The 20484-nt window shown below is 35.9% G+C and overlaps 1 protein-coding gene across 1 annotated transcript in view; it reads right to left on the reverse strand.

Annotated features, from left to right (window-relative positions):
• Window positions 1-20484, reverse strand: part of kcnq5b (potassium voltage-gated channel, KQT-like subfamily, member 5b) — a 118124-nt gene that overhangs the window by 25789 nt on the left and 71851 nt on the right. The window contains exons 2-3 of the mRNA XM_067404281.1: window positions 3526-3616; window positions 2130-2256 (exon numbers count right to left, since the gene is read on the reverse strand). Of these exons, the coding sequence (XP_067260382.1) occupies window positions 2130-2256; window positions 3526-3616 (218 nt within the window). The remainder of the gene's footprint in view (window positions 1-2129; window positions 2257-3525; window positions 3617-20484) is intronic.

Consider the following 20484-nt stretch of genomic DNA (forward strand, 5'->3'; position numbering starts at 1 on the left):
TGAGAACTGTTTGCTGAAATGTGGATTTGGGGGATTTTGGCAGCCACGACTGGAGGATGCTGAGTAAAAGGTTTCCGGTCAAGGGCTAAGTACAGTAACATTATTTAAAAGGCATGAGATAGTTCCTTAATGGTGATCAGTTATGATGCTGTAGACTTGATTACTGAGGAATGAACATGGTTTGTGTCATCTTGGAAGGATGAAAGTTGCTTTATAAAACAGTTAGTTCCTGTCCTTGATTCTGATTTGTCAATAGCTGTGTTTTATTCATGATAAAACACGGCTATGACCGCTTCATCCAACAGTTCTGTGCATCACTACACAACACTCTTAGCAACCACTCTTAGCAACATAAACTGCATGTTCTCAATTGATTTTGTTCATTGAAACATACTGTATTATGTAGAAGAGTATTGTGAGAAAGAGATCGAGTGAGTGAGAATTACCTGCATTCAGATTTAGCATTTAGCATGTATTATCTTGTCCTTTTAACAGTTAAGTGGTTTTTCCCATTACTGACAAAGCTAGTCAAAGCATTTGTCAGTTGCGCCTTGTGTCTTGTTCACAACAATTCAGTCTTTTCAATGTAAAAGTCTTCACTACTGACAGACGCACTCATTGCCGCCATCTATTGGCATAATAATGTAACTTCTGTTGCTGTTCACGGTCAGGGACTATTTTTTCTGGCAGAAGGAAGGCTTTTAGTGACAGTTTACTTCATGAAAGTTGCATTGATACATATCCAATAATACACGGCTTTAATATTTGTATTGTGTGGTAACCGTTTTATAAAAGCAATAAGGTACTCAAGGCTAGTCACAGCCTCTCGTACCTTATTGCTTACAGATAGAAGCAATGCATTTGTAACAGTGACCAGTATTAATAGTGTTACTAATAGCCGACAAAACATATGTCATAATAATATATACCTAGAACAGACCAGGGATGTGTACACTACCATTCAAATGTGTGGGAACAGTAATATTTTTTGAAAGAAGACACTTTTTTCTCACCAAGGCTGCATTTATTTAATCAAAACCACAGTAAAAACCGTAATATTGTGAACTACAATTTAAATAGTTGTTTTCTATTTTAATATATTTTAAAATGTAAATTATTGCTGTGATGGCTGAATTTTCAGCATCATTACTCCAGTCTTCAGTGTCACATGATCCTTCTCAAATCATGCTAATATATTGACTTGTTGCTCAAGAAACATTCCTATTATCACAGTTAAAACAGTTGTGCTGCTCAGTATTTTTTGTGGAAACAAAGACAACCAAGATTCTTTGATTAATAAAATGTAGATTATACAGAACAATATTTGTTTGAAATAGCAATCCTTTGAAACAATATCTTTACTATTACTTCAATTTACTGCAACCTTGCTGAATAAAATCATGTGATTTATCTGAACTGTCAGCCCATAACCAGTGATGGTGTATGTTATGTGTCCTTACAAGTATCCAGAGTCAGAAATGTACACTCTGCAACCACCAAAAGCAAGTAAAAATTGGCTTTGGCAAGTAATTTTTTTTTCTTTTTTTCTTTTTCTCAGTTTTACTCTTTTATTTATATAATCTAATACAGAAATCATTGTGTTGCATGAAGCTGGTTTCAGTTGCTAGTTGCCAAGTAAGTTTGAGATTAGTTTGAGCAAACTCTGTTTTTTTCGGGCTCAAGAAGGTGGATTTAGCGGGTTTCATAGCCATGGTACTGTAACTTAAGCTGCACAGCTATCCTGCTCCAGAACAGGTTTATGCTTCAGAGTTAATCACAAACTCTGGATCAGACCTGGGTTGACAAAGAACATACCATGTGCTGTGAGCCCGTTGAACATGATCTAAACCAGGTTGGATTTATATGAAATTGTCAACTCTAAACCTACTCTGAAACTCAGAGTTTGTTCAACTAGCTTCATGTGCTGAACATTTTGGAATATTCCTTGTATAGCAAGTCACCAAAAAGAAAATATTAGGAACAACATCACAATAAGTCTTCACAATTTTTTGACCTGCGATTTCGGTCAAATTTTACTCTATGAGCACGTTTAGAAACCCATATTTTTAACCATGAAAAGTTTGATTTCATGGAGGGAATCTTTTCTTGTACATTCATTGAAAGCTCACCTATGACACAGAAGGGCTTCCTTGCGAAGCGAAGTCGCCCCTGCCATCCTCTGTACCGGCAACAGCAACCAGCAGACCAGATTCGAATGATGTACTCCAGCCCAAACACAACGATCATCACAAACTCCTACAAAGACAAAGAAAGACCTTTTCGAGTTTGTTTGTGTGGGTGTGTACTTGTATCATCTGTGGTCGGTTGTTAAAACAATAACACTGTTAAACAAATACATTACAACTACATTACATACATCAGTCCTGGAATTGCACATTGAGGGACGTACTGTACATTGTGCACAACAGCACATTTTAAGTCAAGACACCCCAGGTAAAAACGAATATCACAAATTTACAGAACAGAAATCTAAATATTGGATAAAGCCAGGTTCAAATACTCTCAACAAAATGATGAATCAGGCAAATGACGTATGAACAAACCCCTCTGTAAAACCCCTCAGAATATGGATAAGAATAAAAATGTAATGTTTGGTGCTATAAATGGATATCACTGCATGAGAAACAACTCATTTTGAGAAATCGGCCTTTAAAGATATGCACTGTGATTGAAATATACACAAATAGATAAAGTTCAATAAAATCAACAATTAAAAGTGTATTTTGGATGATTTCACAGAGAATTCACTAAACTCAAAGCCATTTGAAGGCTACTGTTATCTTGACTTATATCCTGTCTTTGTATTTTCAATCATAGAGTCAGCAGTGTCACTGAATAAAACATCTTGCATTATGATCGCATAAATGAGTAGCTTTAGCTTCAGAGCTCTGACTACAGACCATTAACATCATACATATCATGTTTGGTGTCAGCTGAGTCAATAAATGAAGCAGGTCAATTTGTATGGCCATTATTACCAATACATAAAACAGCAGACTTTCAGGAACAGAAACATGAGCCTTTGATCCAGTGATCCAGCCTCTCACCTGTAGCTGGCTTTTGTCTTTGTAAACAAATAACTATTGACAATATTCCATCATGCTGTATTAAATCCAGGGATCAACTTCTGACAAACAAATTACAAGATTTAATATGGGGTTGCAGTTATATTGTGATTTTACTGATCTGAATATTAACCTGTGCTGTGTGGTTCTATTAACATAACTGAATTCAAGTATGTGTGGAGACCCATCATCAGCTAGCTGAATTTGGTGGATGGCAAAGGAAAGTACTGCATGTATAGAAAAGTACTAGATGTATAGATGTACTAGATGTATAGAAAAAGTTGACTGCAATGACAAATTAATTTCACTGAGTGTTGAAGATGGATTTTAAAATGGGCACTATCCCATTAAATCAAGAATTTTTAGATTTCATTGTAACTTCTTTGCATTGGACTGTTTTCACTTCATTTTCTTCAGATTTTCTTAGTTAAGCTCTTACCAAGATCAGGAGACTATGAGAGGCCTTTTCCTGGTGATCTGGAAGGGTAGAGAAGACAGACAGCACCAAGCAGCCAAACACCAGGACGAACCTAATAAAAAAGACAACAGGAAGAATAAAACAAACATTTTATTGAGTACTAATGTATCTTATGTTGTTTGTCTTTAAAATCCAACATTAAATTAAACTGACTTTGATAAAATATATAATTTCCTTCAAATGACTTATCTGATTTTATCTTAGCTTTGCCAGCATTTAGACACTAATCAAAAACCCTCTTCCAATTATTTCAAACTCTAACTACCATGACCTTAATTTCCCATCATCACTCTAAAATATGGCATGAGGGAAACCGCTGTTCAGAGAATAACTGTGTCAGGAGATTTGCATTATTGACCCCTTCAAATAAGGGGTGGGAGACATCTGTATTTGATCATTGGAATCTAAGTCAACCGCCTGATCTCTCTCTCTCCCTTACATTAGCTTTATCCCTCTTGCTCCATCTAGTCTGGTTCCCACTGTCTATTTTTCTCAATAACTTGTTCATTTCCTTGCAAATTCTCATGCATCCCTCCTTATTCTCTTTCCTTCTTACTTTCCTGCTGCTGTATTCGCCTACATTTTGAAAGAAGGTGAAGAGACATTGAAGAAATTTATAAACAAAGTAATAATACATTTTTATCAAATTATCAAATTTTATCAAAATTATCAAAATTAAGAATGATTGTAAAAGTATTATGAAATATATTATAAAATCAATAAATAAGCAACACAACGTTTTTCTTTTAGTCAGTTTTGTCAAGATACATTCACAGTAATAGATAAAGTGTTTGGTCACATCAATGTGGACACTGTACTAGCATTTTTAGCAGGCTGAAGTCAAGCTTATATAGACTATAAATACATACGCACTAAAAGGATCGATAAGACCAAAGACTCAAACTTTGATAAAACCCATCTTCTAAAACCAAGTAAGATTAAACAGCGGACCTCTAACATAGAGCTTCACAGCCAGAAGGCCTATGAAACACATTCCTATGACCAAATAGAAGTGGACAGAACTGAATAGATCAATCTTGACTGACCCCTTGAGTGAGATGAACAGTCTTTTTGCTTCAGTGTGCAGTTATCAAAGAGCTTTGCACCCAACAGCATTGATGAGACAATCATTATTCCTACGAAATACACTACCACCCTCTTTTCTGTACTTCCCAGATTTCTATAAAAACAGCAAAATTATCATTAGAGCTAATTAAGCACCATCTTCATCAGATGTGTTTACAGAATTTTCCCACTGTAAGAATGAAAATTAGGACTGTGCATTGCTCCTGAGACTCCTTTCAAGTGGCGCCATGTGATTGAGCTGTATTTTGTCTGAACGGACCCGAGTAAACTAGAAGAGGCTGTAATTTCAGACCGTATGAGAAGGGGCTTATAAAACTGAGGTTAAAGGCTTCATTCAGTGTTGGTGCAGCATTTGTGTGAAAGCAGTGGGCGAGATGGGGCGCCTTACCCTTTGACCTACCCTCCACTTGGAAACAGCGGCTGAGCTCCGCTATAGAGAACACAGGCCAGAGGGCAGGGGCAGTGTTTTCCATAGGCTGTCATATGGCAATGTCATTGCTGCATGTCTGGATTTGCTTATCTCTTCAGTTCTTCCAGAAAAATATAATTAAGAAATGTCACACGAGAGCGTTGTATTTACGAATATCAGCATGGCTGTGATTTGGCTGTAGGCACAAGGCCACTGATAATCTTGCTAATATATTCTGTGAAACAGCATGATTGAAAGTGTGAAATTGGCTTTATGCCAGTTTTGTTATTGTTAACTAAAACTATTAAAAATTGTAAATTGAAATAAAGCTTTTAAATAAAATATAATTATTAGAAGAAAAACCGAAAATCAAGAAATGTTGCCTTGGCAACTAACTGAAATAAAATAAGTTTAAGTGGATTTATGAAATTACTAAAACTAGAACTTGAAGGCAAATGTTGTGATATGTTATCATAAATAGAAAGCTAAAGTGAAATAATAATGAAGTGAAAATATAAAAATAAAAACTAATTTGAAATATTAATAAATTATACATACAAATACAAAAATAATACCAATTGATACACCAGTTCACTGAACAAAAAGTTAATACTGAATTACTTATATTTTAGGCACAATATTGGGAGGTACTTTGTCTGTTTGTCTGGTACTTTGTCTGTCAATGCAAATAGTTCCAAACAAAGCCACTGCAGAGCCATTGTGCGATCATAGGTTAAGGTGGTATTTTCGTTCCTGAAAGAATCAGTACTTTTTAGCGAATCAGTTGAGTGAATGATTCAGTAACTCACTCGTAAAGACAGTTACTTGTTTAGTTCCTGAATGAATGAGCAATTTTAAATGAAATTATTGAGTAAATGATTCAATGACTCCCTGATAGAGACAACCACTTATTTAATTCCTGAATGAATAAAGGTTTTTGAATGAATCAGCTGAATGAATGATCCAGTGACTCACGTGCCACCATCTACGTTCATAACAATGTAACCTAAAGGATTCACTGAAAAATGCCCACTACTAATAAACAGACTGACAGTTTGTTACAAACAGTAGAAAGTCACAGTGCTGTTCAACTCAACCAATCAGAATCAAGGAAAGGAACTATAGGTTGGAAAAATTCCCAATAGAACCTTGAGAGTGAAAACTAAATAATAGAATACAAATTGCAAGGTGACATGTGCAACAACCACATATAGTGGATGGACGTTTGAAATGAAGTAGTGGAGAAAGTAGACTGCAATAGACATTACAATTATCTGTCAAGCAGCTAGTTCCTGTCTGTTCTTTAGGGCTCTAGCATTTAAAGAGAGCTCTTCTACCCTCTTGTCAGCTCACTCAGACAGGACTATTTCAGTGCAGTGCCCAAGGCTAAATGTTCCTCTTTTTTTTCAGAGGAAAAATGGAAAAAGAATAAGTACATGAAACTGAAGTAGCTCCCCTCATCAATCATCTGTTAGCCCTAGCTAATTACTCAACCCTGGTCTCCTACCTTGTTCTTGTCATTTCCTGCCCTGGTGGGTGGCAGTTGGTGTCTGTAGAGTGTCACGGCCTTTGATGTTGAAAGAGAAGGTCTTAACATTTACATGCAGACCACAGTAAACACACACACTTTCTCTCTCTGAAGTGGCACTTAATAGGCATCATTTTGCATAATCAATTTGATTTGTTTTGAAGGTGAGTGCCAGGGACGAGTGACTAATGAACCAAATCTACCTCTCTCACACAGATATGTATCACACCATATCATTATTTCTTATTTTATGTTCAAAACAGCAGATAGAAGACTGGAATTATATTTCTCCTCATCCCTGTCATTATAATTTATATCACTAAACATGTACACATAAAATTACATATAGTTAAAAATCAAGTCTCTCACAAATTCTATCCCTTTTTTTAAGCAAGTAGAAAATTAGCAATGTAGTAATGAACACACAAGGTGCTGTAAAAAAATAATCTAATAATCTAATAATCACATATAATTAAATGCAAAGCAGGGAAAAGGATAGACAAATCTGTTATTTGCACATAAAAGCTATTTTCTTCACTGATGTGCTGTCTAGTGGTCTAGAAAGCACATGTGTGAGACTCAATGAATCACTCGGCAACAGAAAAAAATCAGCAATCCTGGAAACACTACTGAGCTGTCCGTGGTCCTGCACACAATTATAAAAGCTGCACAGAAGGTCTGTAACGAATCTAACATACAGGGAGTGATCACTACATTCCTCTCAAAGCTGTGTCAGCCCCTAGAGAGTTAATTGACATCTGTATTTAACTGCCCCGTATCAGTAAAACAAAATCCATAGTTCAGTCATGAAACTCTTCCAAGCAACTAATTCGTCCTCCTAAAGCCGGCACAGTGGCCAATCAATCTTTTTGTTCTATCTACGTAACCTAATTATATCTATCCGAGACCCTATAGGTCATTTTTTTAAGCACCTTATTATGACCTATATTTAAGTTTTAAAGTCATGCGCCCTCTAGCTGCTGTAAAAATAATGACAGTGTCGTGTTGCGTCTGTCTTCATGAAATTACGTATGACCGTTGTTACCAATAAAAATGCGTGTTCATTTAAATGCAACATGTGGACTTTTTACAGGGTAACTTAACTGCAATTTGTCCTATTTCCATTTAGAAAAACTCTTTTTTTAATTATTATTAACGACTACACTTACCCCAACCCCAAACCTACCCTTAGTGATTTATAGTGCACACTTTATGAGCACATGCGTTCCCTGGAATCGAACCTAGCTCACATGATTGCAATGCTCTAACAATTGAGCTATGCGAAACCCAAAATATGATGCAGATAAAAGGGTACAATGCCTTAAAATGAAAATGTCCTGTTGTTTATAGGGGCGTAACTTTAGTAAACACTCCTATGGGTCATATTTCATGCATTAACCCTTAAATGCATACCTCGGGTCTTTAGTGACCCAGGACGTCATTCACTACCCTCCTCCTCATTCATTTTTTAAAGTTAGACATCAACCTACTTGGTATTCCTCAATCAATTCATTATAAAGAATATAACAAGAAAACAAATCATAAAATTATAAAAGAATGCCTATTTTTGTATTAATTTTTTGCAAAAATTGTATAGGGTCGCAAACAACCCGAGGTGTGTATGAGTGTACGTATATTTTTTCTGCACAACAATAATTGAAACTTAGATGACGGAATAAGTGCAATTCACCTTTATTCCACAAGGTGGCAATGTCTGATACACAATGCTGAAGTGACGACTCATTTAGACAGAAAACGAAATAATAAGAAAAACATGAAATGGCTCTACGATTTACTGAAGCGCAAGTACTGAAGGCAATCATATATGACTGTAACTGTTACAGGATGAATCTGGTGAAGCTGTTAGCAATCGAAATATTGATTTTGAAGATGTTGAAAATTATATAGGTTTGAGAATACGTTTGAGATCGCGGATGGGCTCATATTCATGACCTCAAACATAAAACTAGCCCATTATTTTTGCTGAATTTACTGGGAAATGAGCTCTGACGAGGACAGTAATGATGGCATAACACATCTGCTCAAACTGAGCCCTTTCAAGCTCCAAAAGGTAACAAAATATGATTTATTTTATTCTTCTGTAATTGTTACTCTAATATTAAAGGAGTTTTATATTATCGTGACAGGTAGAGATCCTTCCGTGTTAGATATTGATCCGGGTCGATAAAGACCCGGATATGTATGAATGATTGCCAAAACAGTCATGCATTTAAGGGTTAAAATAAAAGTGTCCTGTTGTTGATAGGGGCACAACTTTAGTAAATGCTCCTATGGGTCGTATTTCAGGGAAGTGACAAATGACCTATATGGGCGTATTGGTTGGAGGACGTGTTGACCTATCCTGATCTGGCTCAACCCAGTCCTAGCCCCCGTCCTTCCCCAGCACCACCTGCCTAGATCTCTTCTAGGTTGTTCTCCATAGACTTTCCCTGCAGAAGCAGCATGTATCCTGTTGCCTGTAATTATGCGCATGTTTCAGCAGTAGCCTTCACTCATGCTAGCAGCAGCAGCAGCATAGCAGATCTAGTCTGCCAAGACAAAGCCTATGTAATTTCCTCTCCTATAAATAAAATGCTAATCCAAGAGTTGACATGATTAAATGATGATTACATGATTACATTTAGAAGATGGCTGTGACCTTATAAGTGTAACCTTGTAACCTTACAAGAAGTTGAGGTAACATTTAATTTTTGAGGTGACATAGTTAGACTTTACTACAAGTACTTACTATAGTAATAAGAGTAAATTATGCATAATTACATGTAATTAACCCTAAACCAAACCCTAACCATAACTCTATAGTAAGTACATGTTAATTAATTTTACTCTGTACTTATTTGTAACCCTGGACCACAAAACCAGTCATAGGCAAAAATACATTATATGGGTCAAAATTATCGATTTTTCTTTTATGCCAAAAATCATTAGGATATTAAGTAAAGATCATGTTCCATGAATATATTTTGTAACTTTCCTACCGTAAATACACTATATTGCCAAAACGTTTGGGACGCCTGCCTTTACGTGCACATGAACTTGAATGACATCCAATTCTTAATCCATAGGGTTTAATATGGAGTTGGCGCACCCTTTGCAGCTATAACAGCCTCAACTCTTCTGGAAAGGCTTTCCACAAGATTTAGGAGTGTGTTTATGGGAATTTTTGGCCTGGCTCGCAGTCTCAACTCTAATTAATCCCAAATGCGTTTCTGTGATTTTACATGGCCTACCACTTTGTGGCTGAGTTGCTGTTGTTCCTAATTGCTTACACTTTGTTATGATACTACTAACAGTTGAGCATGGAATATTTAGTAGTGAGGAAATTTCACGAATGGATTTTATTGCACAGGTGGCAACCTATCACGGTACCACGCTTGAATTCACTGAGCTCCTGAGAGTGACCCATTCTTTCACGAATGTTTGTAGAAGCAGTCTGCATGCCTAGGTTCTTGATTTTATACACCTGTGGCCATGGAAGTGATTGGAACACCTGAATTCATTGATTTGGAGGGGTGTCCCAATACTTTTGGCAATATAGTGTATATCAAAAATGTATTTGTTTGAGTGGATATGGATTGCTATGGACTTCATTTGGAAAACTTTAAAGGCGATTTTCTCAATATTTAGATTTTTTTGCACCCTCAGATTCCAGATTTTCAAAAAGCTGTATCTCAGCCAAATATGATCCTATCCTAACAAACAATAAATCAATGGAAAGCTTATTTATTCAGTATAGATTTACAAACCCACATTTGAGTAAGTACAATGTAACTATGCACTTAAAGTAAAGTGTAAACATAGTTTCCCCCAAGCAAAACAAAATCTCTGACTTATTCAAATGTAAAACAAAATGTTTAGATCAGTTGTTTTCAACCAGTGGTTCGGGTCCCTTAGGGGGTCTAAACAAACTTTCAAAGGATCCTCAAAATTATTTTAAATGCAAAATAAGACAAACCATAAATAAGCTAAAACAACGTTTCTTATGGACATTACTAATTAATCATTAGTAATTTACTAATTAATTAACCTTACAACCTACAGACTTGCCCAAATGCAAAACAAAATATTCTTGCAAGTTAACATCTCTGTGTCACAGACAGAAGGACTGTCCTCGAAAAAGACATAGATGAGTGCATATGGGGAGGGACTGTATGTCACGCTTTTCAAAAACAGAAATATACATTGGTGCCAGCTGTCCTTTAAAGCAAGTGTAGCATTTGTTTGTACAATTATGACATTTAGCTAACATTATTCGATACCACAAGGCTTAATTTCCAAGCAACAAACAAACAATCACAACATAACCCAACAATTAGTCTCTCTTTAGACTCATATGTCTACAATTCCCTTTTCAACCATGTCTTTACTTCAGTCTCTGTCTAAACCATGCTAGCAGTAACAGGCTGTCATCAGCCCCTCAAGCCATGTGAACCACACTGGTGTGTCATTGGCTTCTTGTCAGTGTTACAGCTACTGCTGTGATGATGGTTTTCTCCAACTGAGAAAACGGTTCTCTCTTCTCTCTAAATATTCTTTATAAAGAAACTTATTTCCAGTGCACTGGAAAGTTTTTGTTGCATTAGAACACAATGCCATCACGGATGGGCAGTCAATGCAGAGAATGTTTGATCCGCCATCCAGCCCAACCAATACTTAAGCCCACAAGAAATAGCATTCATTTGCTAGTGCCTTTCTGTAACTGTGATATTTTTATAATGCCACAAATGCGATCAATAAAGCTTAACTTTTATTAAACCCAAAGCATTCTACTTCTCTTAGCTTTAAGAGACCCTGTCACTACACTGTAAAAAATGTTTGTCATTTTTACAGAAAAATACTGTAAAATTGATACAGTGAAAATGTGTTAATCAGTTAACTGTAACGTACCTTAACATACACTGTATGTAATTATGTTTATGTAGTATTACTGTAAAATACTGTCAAATTTCTGATTTTTGGCAGGTAAAAATATTATGAATATTATGATATTTTATATAAATAATTTTGTTTCTACTTATAGACCTATTTTGTGCTTGCAAACAGTGATGATGTTTTTTTGTGGTGGCAGAAAATAAGTCTTTGGAAACCACGGAATAAAAGAATAAAAAAAGTTCATTTCGAGTTTACATCTCACAATTCTGACTTTTTTTCCTTACAAATCCAAGATTATATATCACAATTCTTAGTAGGAAAAACAGAAATGTGAGATAGACTACATATTTATTCTTTTTTCCCTCAGAATAAAATATAAAATATAATATAAACTCAAGATTGCAAGTTATAAAGTCCGAACTGTCTACACTGAATGCGACAAACCGGCCGCAGCAAAGCACTTGGACCATGTCAGAAATAGAACGGGGAATCCATTTACTGTCAGGTATTTGTTGTGTTGCGTTGTGTCGTGCCGTGCCGCTTGCGTCCGGTGTAGACAAGGTTTACTGTTTACATCAAATTCATGCTTTAATAGTAGACTAATTAATGCAGGTTTCATCAGTCCAGTCTGTGACTTGCAACATGAACGTCTGTGTTTAGCTTCAAAGGACGTCTTCAACAACTTTTATATTCCAGTTCTGACATCCGAAGGCACATCAAAACGTTACCGCTATGCCACCACTATGACTGTTAAGTGATAACCCTGCACTGCATTATACATTCTCCCATGAGAGCCTGCTCATGTGATGTCTGGGGTTTTTGCATCAACTGATGTGTGATAAAAGTGAAGAGATGAAAGAGTTGCTTACTCTTTGATGACAACAACTTCAGACAAAATTGCTTATTAGCATAAATCACTAGCATAAGTTGCAATAGACTGCACATGTAAACGCACTTCCATAAAAAAAAAAAAGAAAAAAAGATAGTTTAGTAAGTCTGTGCTTACAGATTTTAAGGTTTAGCAGTACACTTAAGCTGTGCCAGAGGTTAATCTTCATAGTATCGAAGTACTATGCTTTATATTAGCACACTCCAAGCTACTGTTGGTTTACCAGGCAGGAGTTTGCAGGGAGCAATTTTTTATTTAAATATTTTTATCAATATTGGTCACTGTGCTCATTTGATTGGCAAGACATTATAAATGTTCATGGGTGGTCAACATTGAATACTCGAAAAAATATGTTTTCTGCTGTTTAGGATAGAATTTATGTACCATTGTAAGTGCCCTTAAACTTTTAAGGTTGGAATACACCACAAAACTTTTGTCCTGATTTGCAGGGAAGATTCAGCGCTAGTTGCCGAACTAGCCAGAGTTAACAGATTTCATAGAAAATTGCATATGATGGGCACAGACTTTTTTTAGCTTCAGACTGACTATGATTACATCCAGTTGGAGGATATCAGACATGTATTTTCAGCCAATTTTAGAACACATTGTTTTCATTTGTCATGCATCTCCTATAAACGAGGCACATGTTTCTGCATGAGTTTGAGTTCAGAATGATGTAAAATTCTGGAAGTGGGTGATCCTCAGTTATTTAGTAAATGATGCCCAGTTTTTCCTATGTAACCTTCTATGAAGTGTTTGAAACCACTTTTCAGATTTCAAAATTCATGTAGTGTTTTCCAGCCTTTACTCACTGCTAGTTTGCTTACTGTACATACTGTATGTGTGTGCAATTAACAGCAGAAAACAGGTGTTTGTATGGGAATAATCACGTGCCTGCATGCTTATTTGTAAAAACTATGACAGATATGTGTTATACAAGAACCACTTTGTTTATTCTATGAGGACAATTGCAGATTTGTGTGATGCCTTACATAAAAGTCAACTGTTGCCTGACTTCAGGGTCAAAGCCATGGGGAGCTATTTAGCTATACAGTTAGTTTAATGCAGACTAATAATGAGCGCTGAGAGAGCTGTAAGTCATGAACTGCAGAACATTTTGGCCTTGGTGGTTTTGTAGGAAAGTCAGTAAGTGCTTATTGCAACACCATCTGAAAAGTGCTTCTTAAAGGAAAGATATTATCTTAAATAATGGAGTAAGTTATGCATGGTTGAATAAAACTATTCTAAATGCATAAAAATGACAGTTTTTTTCCCCCTTCAACCCATTCATTGGTCATTGGAAAAACTTTCTTGTGGCAACATTTCTGCAAAATAATATTATTTTGTGCTTTGCACGTTTTGTGATAGTTTCGAAATGAATGGCACTAAAAGCGAGTTTGGTTTTATCAGAAAGAGATGATCATGAATATGGCAACATTTCATTACATTGGCTGTTGGATGTGACGCAGCAGTCGTAAATGAAATGTCCAGTGAGTTCCGCTAATGCTCAAATTGTGTTTGAAAATATCGTACCAGACAGCTACACTAAACTCTACCTTAAACCTAATCAATAGTGTTAACAACTGCAAACGTGAGATGAAAATCCATTTGTTGAAGCAAACATTTTAGATTTTTTTTATTTGTGAGTCAACTATTCGTTAACACTAGCACTACCGGAATTCTATAACTACTAGAACTGCCAATAGCGGTCATTTTGACTGTTCATACCAGACAGCAGTGAATGTCATTTTTGTCATGTTATATTTACTTCAAAGCTTCTATGGTCATGTTTTATGAAAAATGTGGGGTAATTTAAGCATACATAATATAATATGTTCATGATATTATTGTGTAAGAGCTACTAAAAGTGCAGAAAAAAGTGCATGCCGCAATTTGCTTTCCGCAATTTGCATCCGGCAAGCTGGAGATCAAAGTTTTTCACCGCAGTTAAAATGTTGTTTTTGAAAGTCAAAATGTCAACAAATATAAAATGAGGCAGAATATTTCGTTAGATAAAAACATATTGTGAATTTTGGAAATGATTACATCTGTCTTTATTCAATACATTTTGACTTTACAATGCTTTAGCATCATCGGAAATGTTTGGACCACATGAATCGGAAACAATTTTATGCAGCCTCTAATGAAATCTAGAATGAATAAATAGTTCTGTTATATTAGGACTCAGAACCTCAGAATCAGTGTCAGACGAACTGTCAAGAGACCAAGAGACATCGCTCTCTGCTCCTCCATCAGACTCTGCATCATCAATGTTCTCAAGCAAGGATAAAACCTCAGTGACAGTCATTTTCTTTATTGTTGCCACTTTGACGGTAAAGCTAAGTTTTAGCTTAGCAAAAGCATACAAAACTGCCAGAGAAAGGTTGCTAGGCAACAGCTACGCACATCTTTAACGGCGGGAAAAAGCGCTGAGGAGATACAACGCCTGTAATATGTGCGGTCAAATTGACCGCTATGGCCATTCAAGGTAGAAATACTCAGAACTCTTTTGTGTTTTGTAATTTTAATAAAATAACAATGTTAAAATAAAATTTACATTAATTTAAGAAAAGTCATGGAACTGTAGTTATATGGGTTTTATTTCAACAAAGTTATTACATTGCAAATCTTTAAAACGGTCAAAATGACTGCCTTGGTAGTTCTAGTGTTAATCATTCATAATCCACAACATGGTTTAAAGGTGAGAAGATTTTAAATCAAAACTCACTGAAAAGGAAGTACAGCTCATGGCTATTCAAGAGAAAGTTTTTCATGGCTGCGTGAGACTTTCCAGATGTTTGAAAAAAATTACAAGAAATTAAACATCAGATTAAAACATAAAATCTCCTTCTGCTAACTGGCTTCTCTTTTATTTTAAATAAACTGTTTTTCATTGCTTCTTAAGAGAAACTGTGATTTTTTTAGCCATGTTGAGAGAACAGCAGCCCCTGCAGTTTTTGTGCCTGAAATAAAGCCCTGGCACAGTAATTGAGGAACTGCAGGGGTCCAGATGCTGAGAGGGCTAGAGGATTACTGCAGTGCTTCTTCCACTTCTAAACCAGCTGCTTCAGAATTTAACAACTCAATCTGTACAAATTGGTTTGTATTTGGTGAAATCTTCAAAACAGTTTAAAGAGGTTTATGTTTCCAAATGACTGAATGCCCTGTAGGAAATAATTATGTCCATCAGAGGCCCTATAAAAATTAAAATCTTCTTTAGTTTTACACAGAATTTATGCTAAATTCCACCCATATCCCAAATTATAACTTCGCCTTGCCTTTGCATTGCAACACCTACCTAGTATTTCCACATCAACCTCCCACCATCTCTCCTTATATCCCCCCAGCCCAATACCTCGGACAAACCACAATTAAAAAATAACAGATGGATTGCATGCGTCAACCGTCTAATGATATTTAGCAAGGCAGAAGACTCGGAGTGAGAGGAACAGCTGGGCACACCAAACAACATTATAATCCTAGTAAGTGTGTAGAATAACTTCTTTAAATGCTCTGTAATGACAGTTTGCTCACAGACCACTGAGAAGAGTCATTTAGTTAGTAGCAAAATTAAACATGAGACAAGTATGTTTTAATTCTTTTTTAAACATACAAAATCATCACATCTGTGTGCTGAAAAATGTGCTATAAATGAAATGATACAATTAATGCTGACCAAAAGGCGGTTTAAAAGCAGAACATCTTCTTTATTAGCTTTGAAAAGTGGTGATTGTTCTTGCTCTTTTAGGTAACAGACACATACACCCAAACTCTGAGGGTCAAATTGCTATATAAGAATCGTAGCTAGAGCTGATATAACCAATATATGAGGTCACACAATAAATCCACAAAGTCTATTATCACCTCTAATGTTTGATGAACTGTTTCAAAAGAAGATCAATACATAATATAAATGTCCCACATCCATCAAACACTTTAGCAGGATTAATGGATAAATCCCTTTTCCCAATTTCACATGTATATAAGATATAGATATAAGAGGGGGGAACTTATTCTGTGTAACGTGGCCTTGATTTAAAATGATTGTTTATTGTTCAGTCACCTTGAATCAGGAATCTAAACTTCAGTGATCTGAATGCACCACATACAGTTTTTTTTATAGATTAGGACTGACACCCTGGATACTTGTCTTCACTTGATACATGTTACCAATCAGCTTCAAATCTCATTTATAACACACTAGCAGGTATTTTTAAATGTAATGCTACTAGGTTTAAATGAGGTTGCCACCACTGCTTTGAAATAATCAAGTCAGCAGTCAAATCACTAATATGGAATCAAATTAGACCCTGTTTTACATCCATTGCCAATGAGTTTCCAAAGGACTTGTTTGTAACATGCACTCTAAAAAAGATGGTTTTTAAAGGTTCTTTACACGTAGTAACAGTTCTATTTAGAACTGTATCATCTTGTAGAACTCTTTACATGCTGAAATGGTTCTTTGTGTTAGAGTTTAGGGTTCTTTTTTCCTACCTTTTTTGTTTTTAAAATCTGTCAAAGCCACATCATTACTGGTTCTGGAGCTCAGCAGCCAAATTATTTCTTTCATAAAATGTCTATAAATTTTAACTTTCAACTTAAATTGGTTTCCTACCAGTCATGTCTTTTTCTCGTTTTAGTTTAACAGAACATGTAAGTGTGAGCAGCTCTATTCAGTTAAGGATACTTATCTTCTCTTCTTCCACTAAGTAAGAGAGATATTGAATTTATGATACATATATTGTTAGATTTTTTTAATTAGTACTTTATATCACTTTTTCCTTTTACAATTGTAAAAGGCTGACATACAGCCAATTTTTGCTAATTTTGGCCTAAAAGGGAAAGTTCACCAAAAAATGAAAATTTGATGTTTATCTGCTTACCCCCAGGGCATCCAGGATGTAGGTGACTTTGTTTCTTCAGTAGAACACAAATGATGATTAAACGTATAATTCTCAATCAGTGGTTCTCAACCAACTGCCTTGAGCATCCGGTGTGTGAGGTCTGAAAACGCGCTCTGATGTCGGAAGTGATCTCTCACACGTATACTTCAATGAGTGCGAGAGATCACTTCCGGTGTCAGAGTGCATTCAGACCTCACACACCGGATATAGTGGTGTTTTAGAGGTAAAAAATGATATAAATACTGTTCGGTTTCTTGCACAAACTGATCGTTTCGTGTCTTAGGACATCAATGTGTCGTCACGAGCTGCAGGGTTTAATTTGGATTTGTCTGTGCATGTTTTTTTGTTTTTTTTTACTTAGATGGAGTACCCATTGCCATGCATTATATAACTGACAGACGGCAACGGTTGGAGTTAAAAATCTTAATTTGTGAAGAAACAAAGTCACCTACATCTTGCAAGCCCTGGGGGTAAGCAGATAAACATCAAATTTTTGGGTGAACTATCCCTTTAATAAACATAATTGTTTTTCCATAAACAAATAGAAGAGACCCACTGTAACTGTAAAGATACAATAAACTATAATAAAAAGGTTATTTATAACACCATTGATGACCAATATAGCACTTTCAAAGCATGGTTCTTTATGGAACCTTATAAAAATGTTTCTATTTAGCAACAAAAAAGTTACTGCTATTGTTACAAGCCAAAGAACCCTTTGATACGGTTTAAAGGTGATGATACACGGGGCAACTTTTTGAGCAAAATCTATTGAGAGCAAATCTATTGCCAACTCAATAAATACTTTATTATAAACACTTGTTAGGCACTTTATTTCAACTTTTCAAATATTTTCTTCATTTTTATTAAAAATAAATGCCTTTCCGATCTGATTTGTGACAGGAAAAGGGAGAAGAGCGAGTTCGGCAAAAGGCGGATTTGAACCTGCGTCGATCGCATCAAAAGCTATTCAAATGTCAAACGCCCTACAGCCTACGCTACTACAGACGTTGAAAAATCCCGTCTTTTTAGTATTTAACTGAAATAATTCAATAGCTTCATTACAGCATACATACACTAGCTACTTTCGGACAGTTGTTGGTATTTTAAGCAATATATGAGGTAAATTCCCTGTTTTGGGTTGACGCATGACAACTTACTAGCGTAAAAAGATAAAAGTTCACACTCCTTTTCTCCGCTCCACTGCCGCTGAGAGGCCGCCATCTTGTTTTATTTTTTTCAGAAAGCTCCGAACCGGTCACGTAATTGGCTGCTAACATTCTGATTGGAGGATCTCAAAAAATTGCCCACAACCGATCTAACGTATCCAGATATAAATTTGTTGCTCATTCTCAATGGGAAAGTGCCCAAGCAACGTTGCTCGGCAACATTGCTCAAAAAGTTGCCCCGTGTATCATCACCTTAAGAGTGTGGCATTTGAACTTGAACTGTATCAGAAGTAAGAATTTCTATACCTCTGCCCTGCATAGCCATTGGATTAGTCCCCATAGAGCTGACATAGAGCTGTCAGTAAATTTTTTCCCCACTAAGTTTATTTTGCACATTAGTTTTCAAAATAATTAGGAAAAATTACTAGTTAAAACATTTGGTATCAACATTTGTTTGTGAGGATTGATTCTTTCGATACAACGTCAATACCAAAATGAATTACACTTAGTTTCGCACTTACACTTGCTTGTTTTAGTTATTGAGACAAGCACATTACTGACAGGGTCAAAAAGCTTGAAACACACAAGTGTCCAATGGGACCATCCTCTGTCAGCTGCTCTCTCTCGCTTTGCAGAGTTGGTGAGCGGAACCCAGTGTGGTCATATACTGTGACGCTAGATAAGGATGTGGACACACATTAGCATAGCTACTTCAGGAAGGGAAAAAAACGGATGCTGCATTAAATATTTTTAACCCGTTAAACAGAAAATATTAATTGCAGTAATGATCTGCAGTATACTGTAGATATACTTGGAGAGGCTTCCCTCAAAAATATTAAAAAATTCCCAAATATTTGAACAGAATGTATATAAAATATATACAGTACATACACAGGTATGTAAAGTACATATACAGTTATATACAGCTCTGATACAGTTCAAATACTGGAGAGACGTTAGAGGCCATAATCTAAATTGTTGGCATCCACTCTTGAGAGTCATAAAATTCAGGCCTTGTACTAGTTCTAGTAGTCGACATATCTCAATTTATGTACATAAAAGATAAAATGGCAGGAAACTAGTTTAAATGTTAGTATGAGATATTAAGCAAATACATATGCTCACACAGACTTGCAACTCTGAAAAAATACTGGATTGGATTCTAAAGCCATCTGGCAGTAAAGGCACAGACTCTATGCCCAGACACTTAGTGAACATTGTGTTAAGTCTGTCGCCCCACTTTAAACGGCAACCATTCATCAGACCTGTTTATATGTGAAGCTAAATCTCATCTGATTGATCGCGGCCTTCTCTTTCTGCCTCTCCACAAACGGGTATTAATGACAGAGGGTCACACGGTAATGAGACACCCAGACACCTTCTTCCACTTTCATAATGATGTCGGCTTCTCTCTCAGGGGACGGGGTCTGTGTAGTTCTCTCTGCAGACGTGTATCCAGGGAAAGACATTTTTCTGGGCCGCACAACCTTAGTGAAATATGATAATGGCTTTTCAAATTCCTGACATTTACCACAATTTTCAATTATAAATCTTTTATCTGGTTCAATGACATAAAAGTGTTTTTAGTTTAATTTAGTTAACGGATTCTTAGAAATGTACTTTAGTATTCATGTTGGTTTCATATGGTTTTACTAAAATATTGCTGATTCCATTCCACAATTCAATACAATAAACAAACAAACAAACAATATAATGCACCTTAAATGTGCATTACTGTTCAACTTTTGCCACTGGTCAGCTGGAATGTGTAAAAACATAAACAATGTAAAAATGAAAAGAAAACAGCATGTTCTTTTTGTACAGTAACTATGGCAAAGCGGAGAGAGCTCAAGGACTGAGCTTGTTTATTAGACTCTGAATATACTGTGTTTAAGATGGAAATTATATCTCTGTACGTCATTCAGATTTGGATGGAGAGTTAAGGTTCCTGTAAGGCATTCAGGGTCATCGACAGGGTCTTAAACTTAACTTATTCAGAATACAGCACTCTATCATTCTATGTCTTAAATGATAATCTGTTT

This window comes from Chanodichthys erythropterus, chromosome 12 (genome assembly GCF_024489055.1).
Source record: "Chanodichthys erythropterus isolate Z2021 chromosome 12, ASM2448905v1, whole genome shotgun sequence".
Lineage (NCBI taxonomy): Eukaryota > Metazoa > Chordata > Actinopteri > Cypriniformes > Xenocyprididae > Chanodichthys > Chanodichthys erythropterus.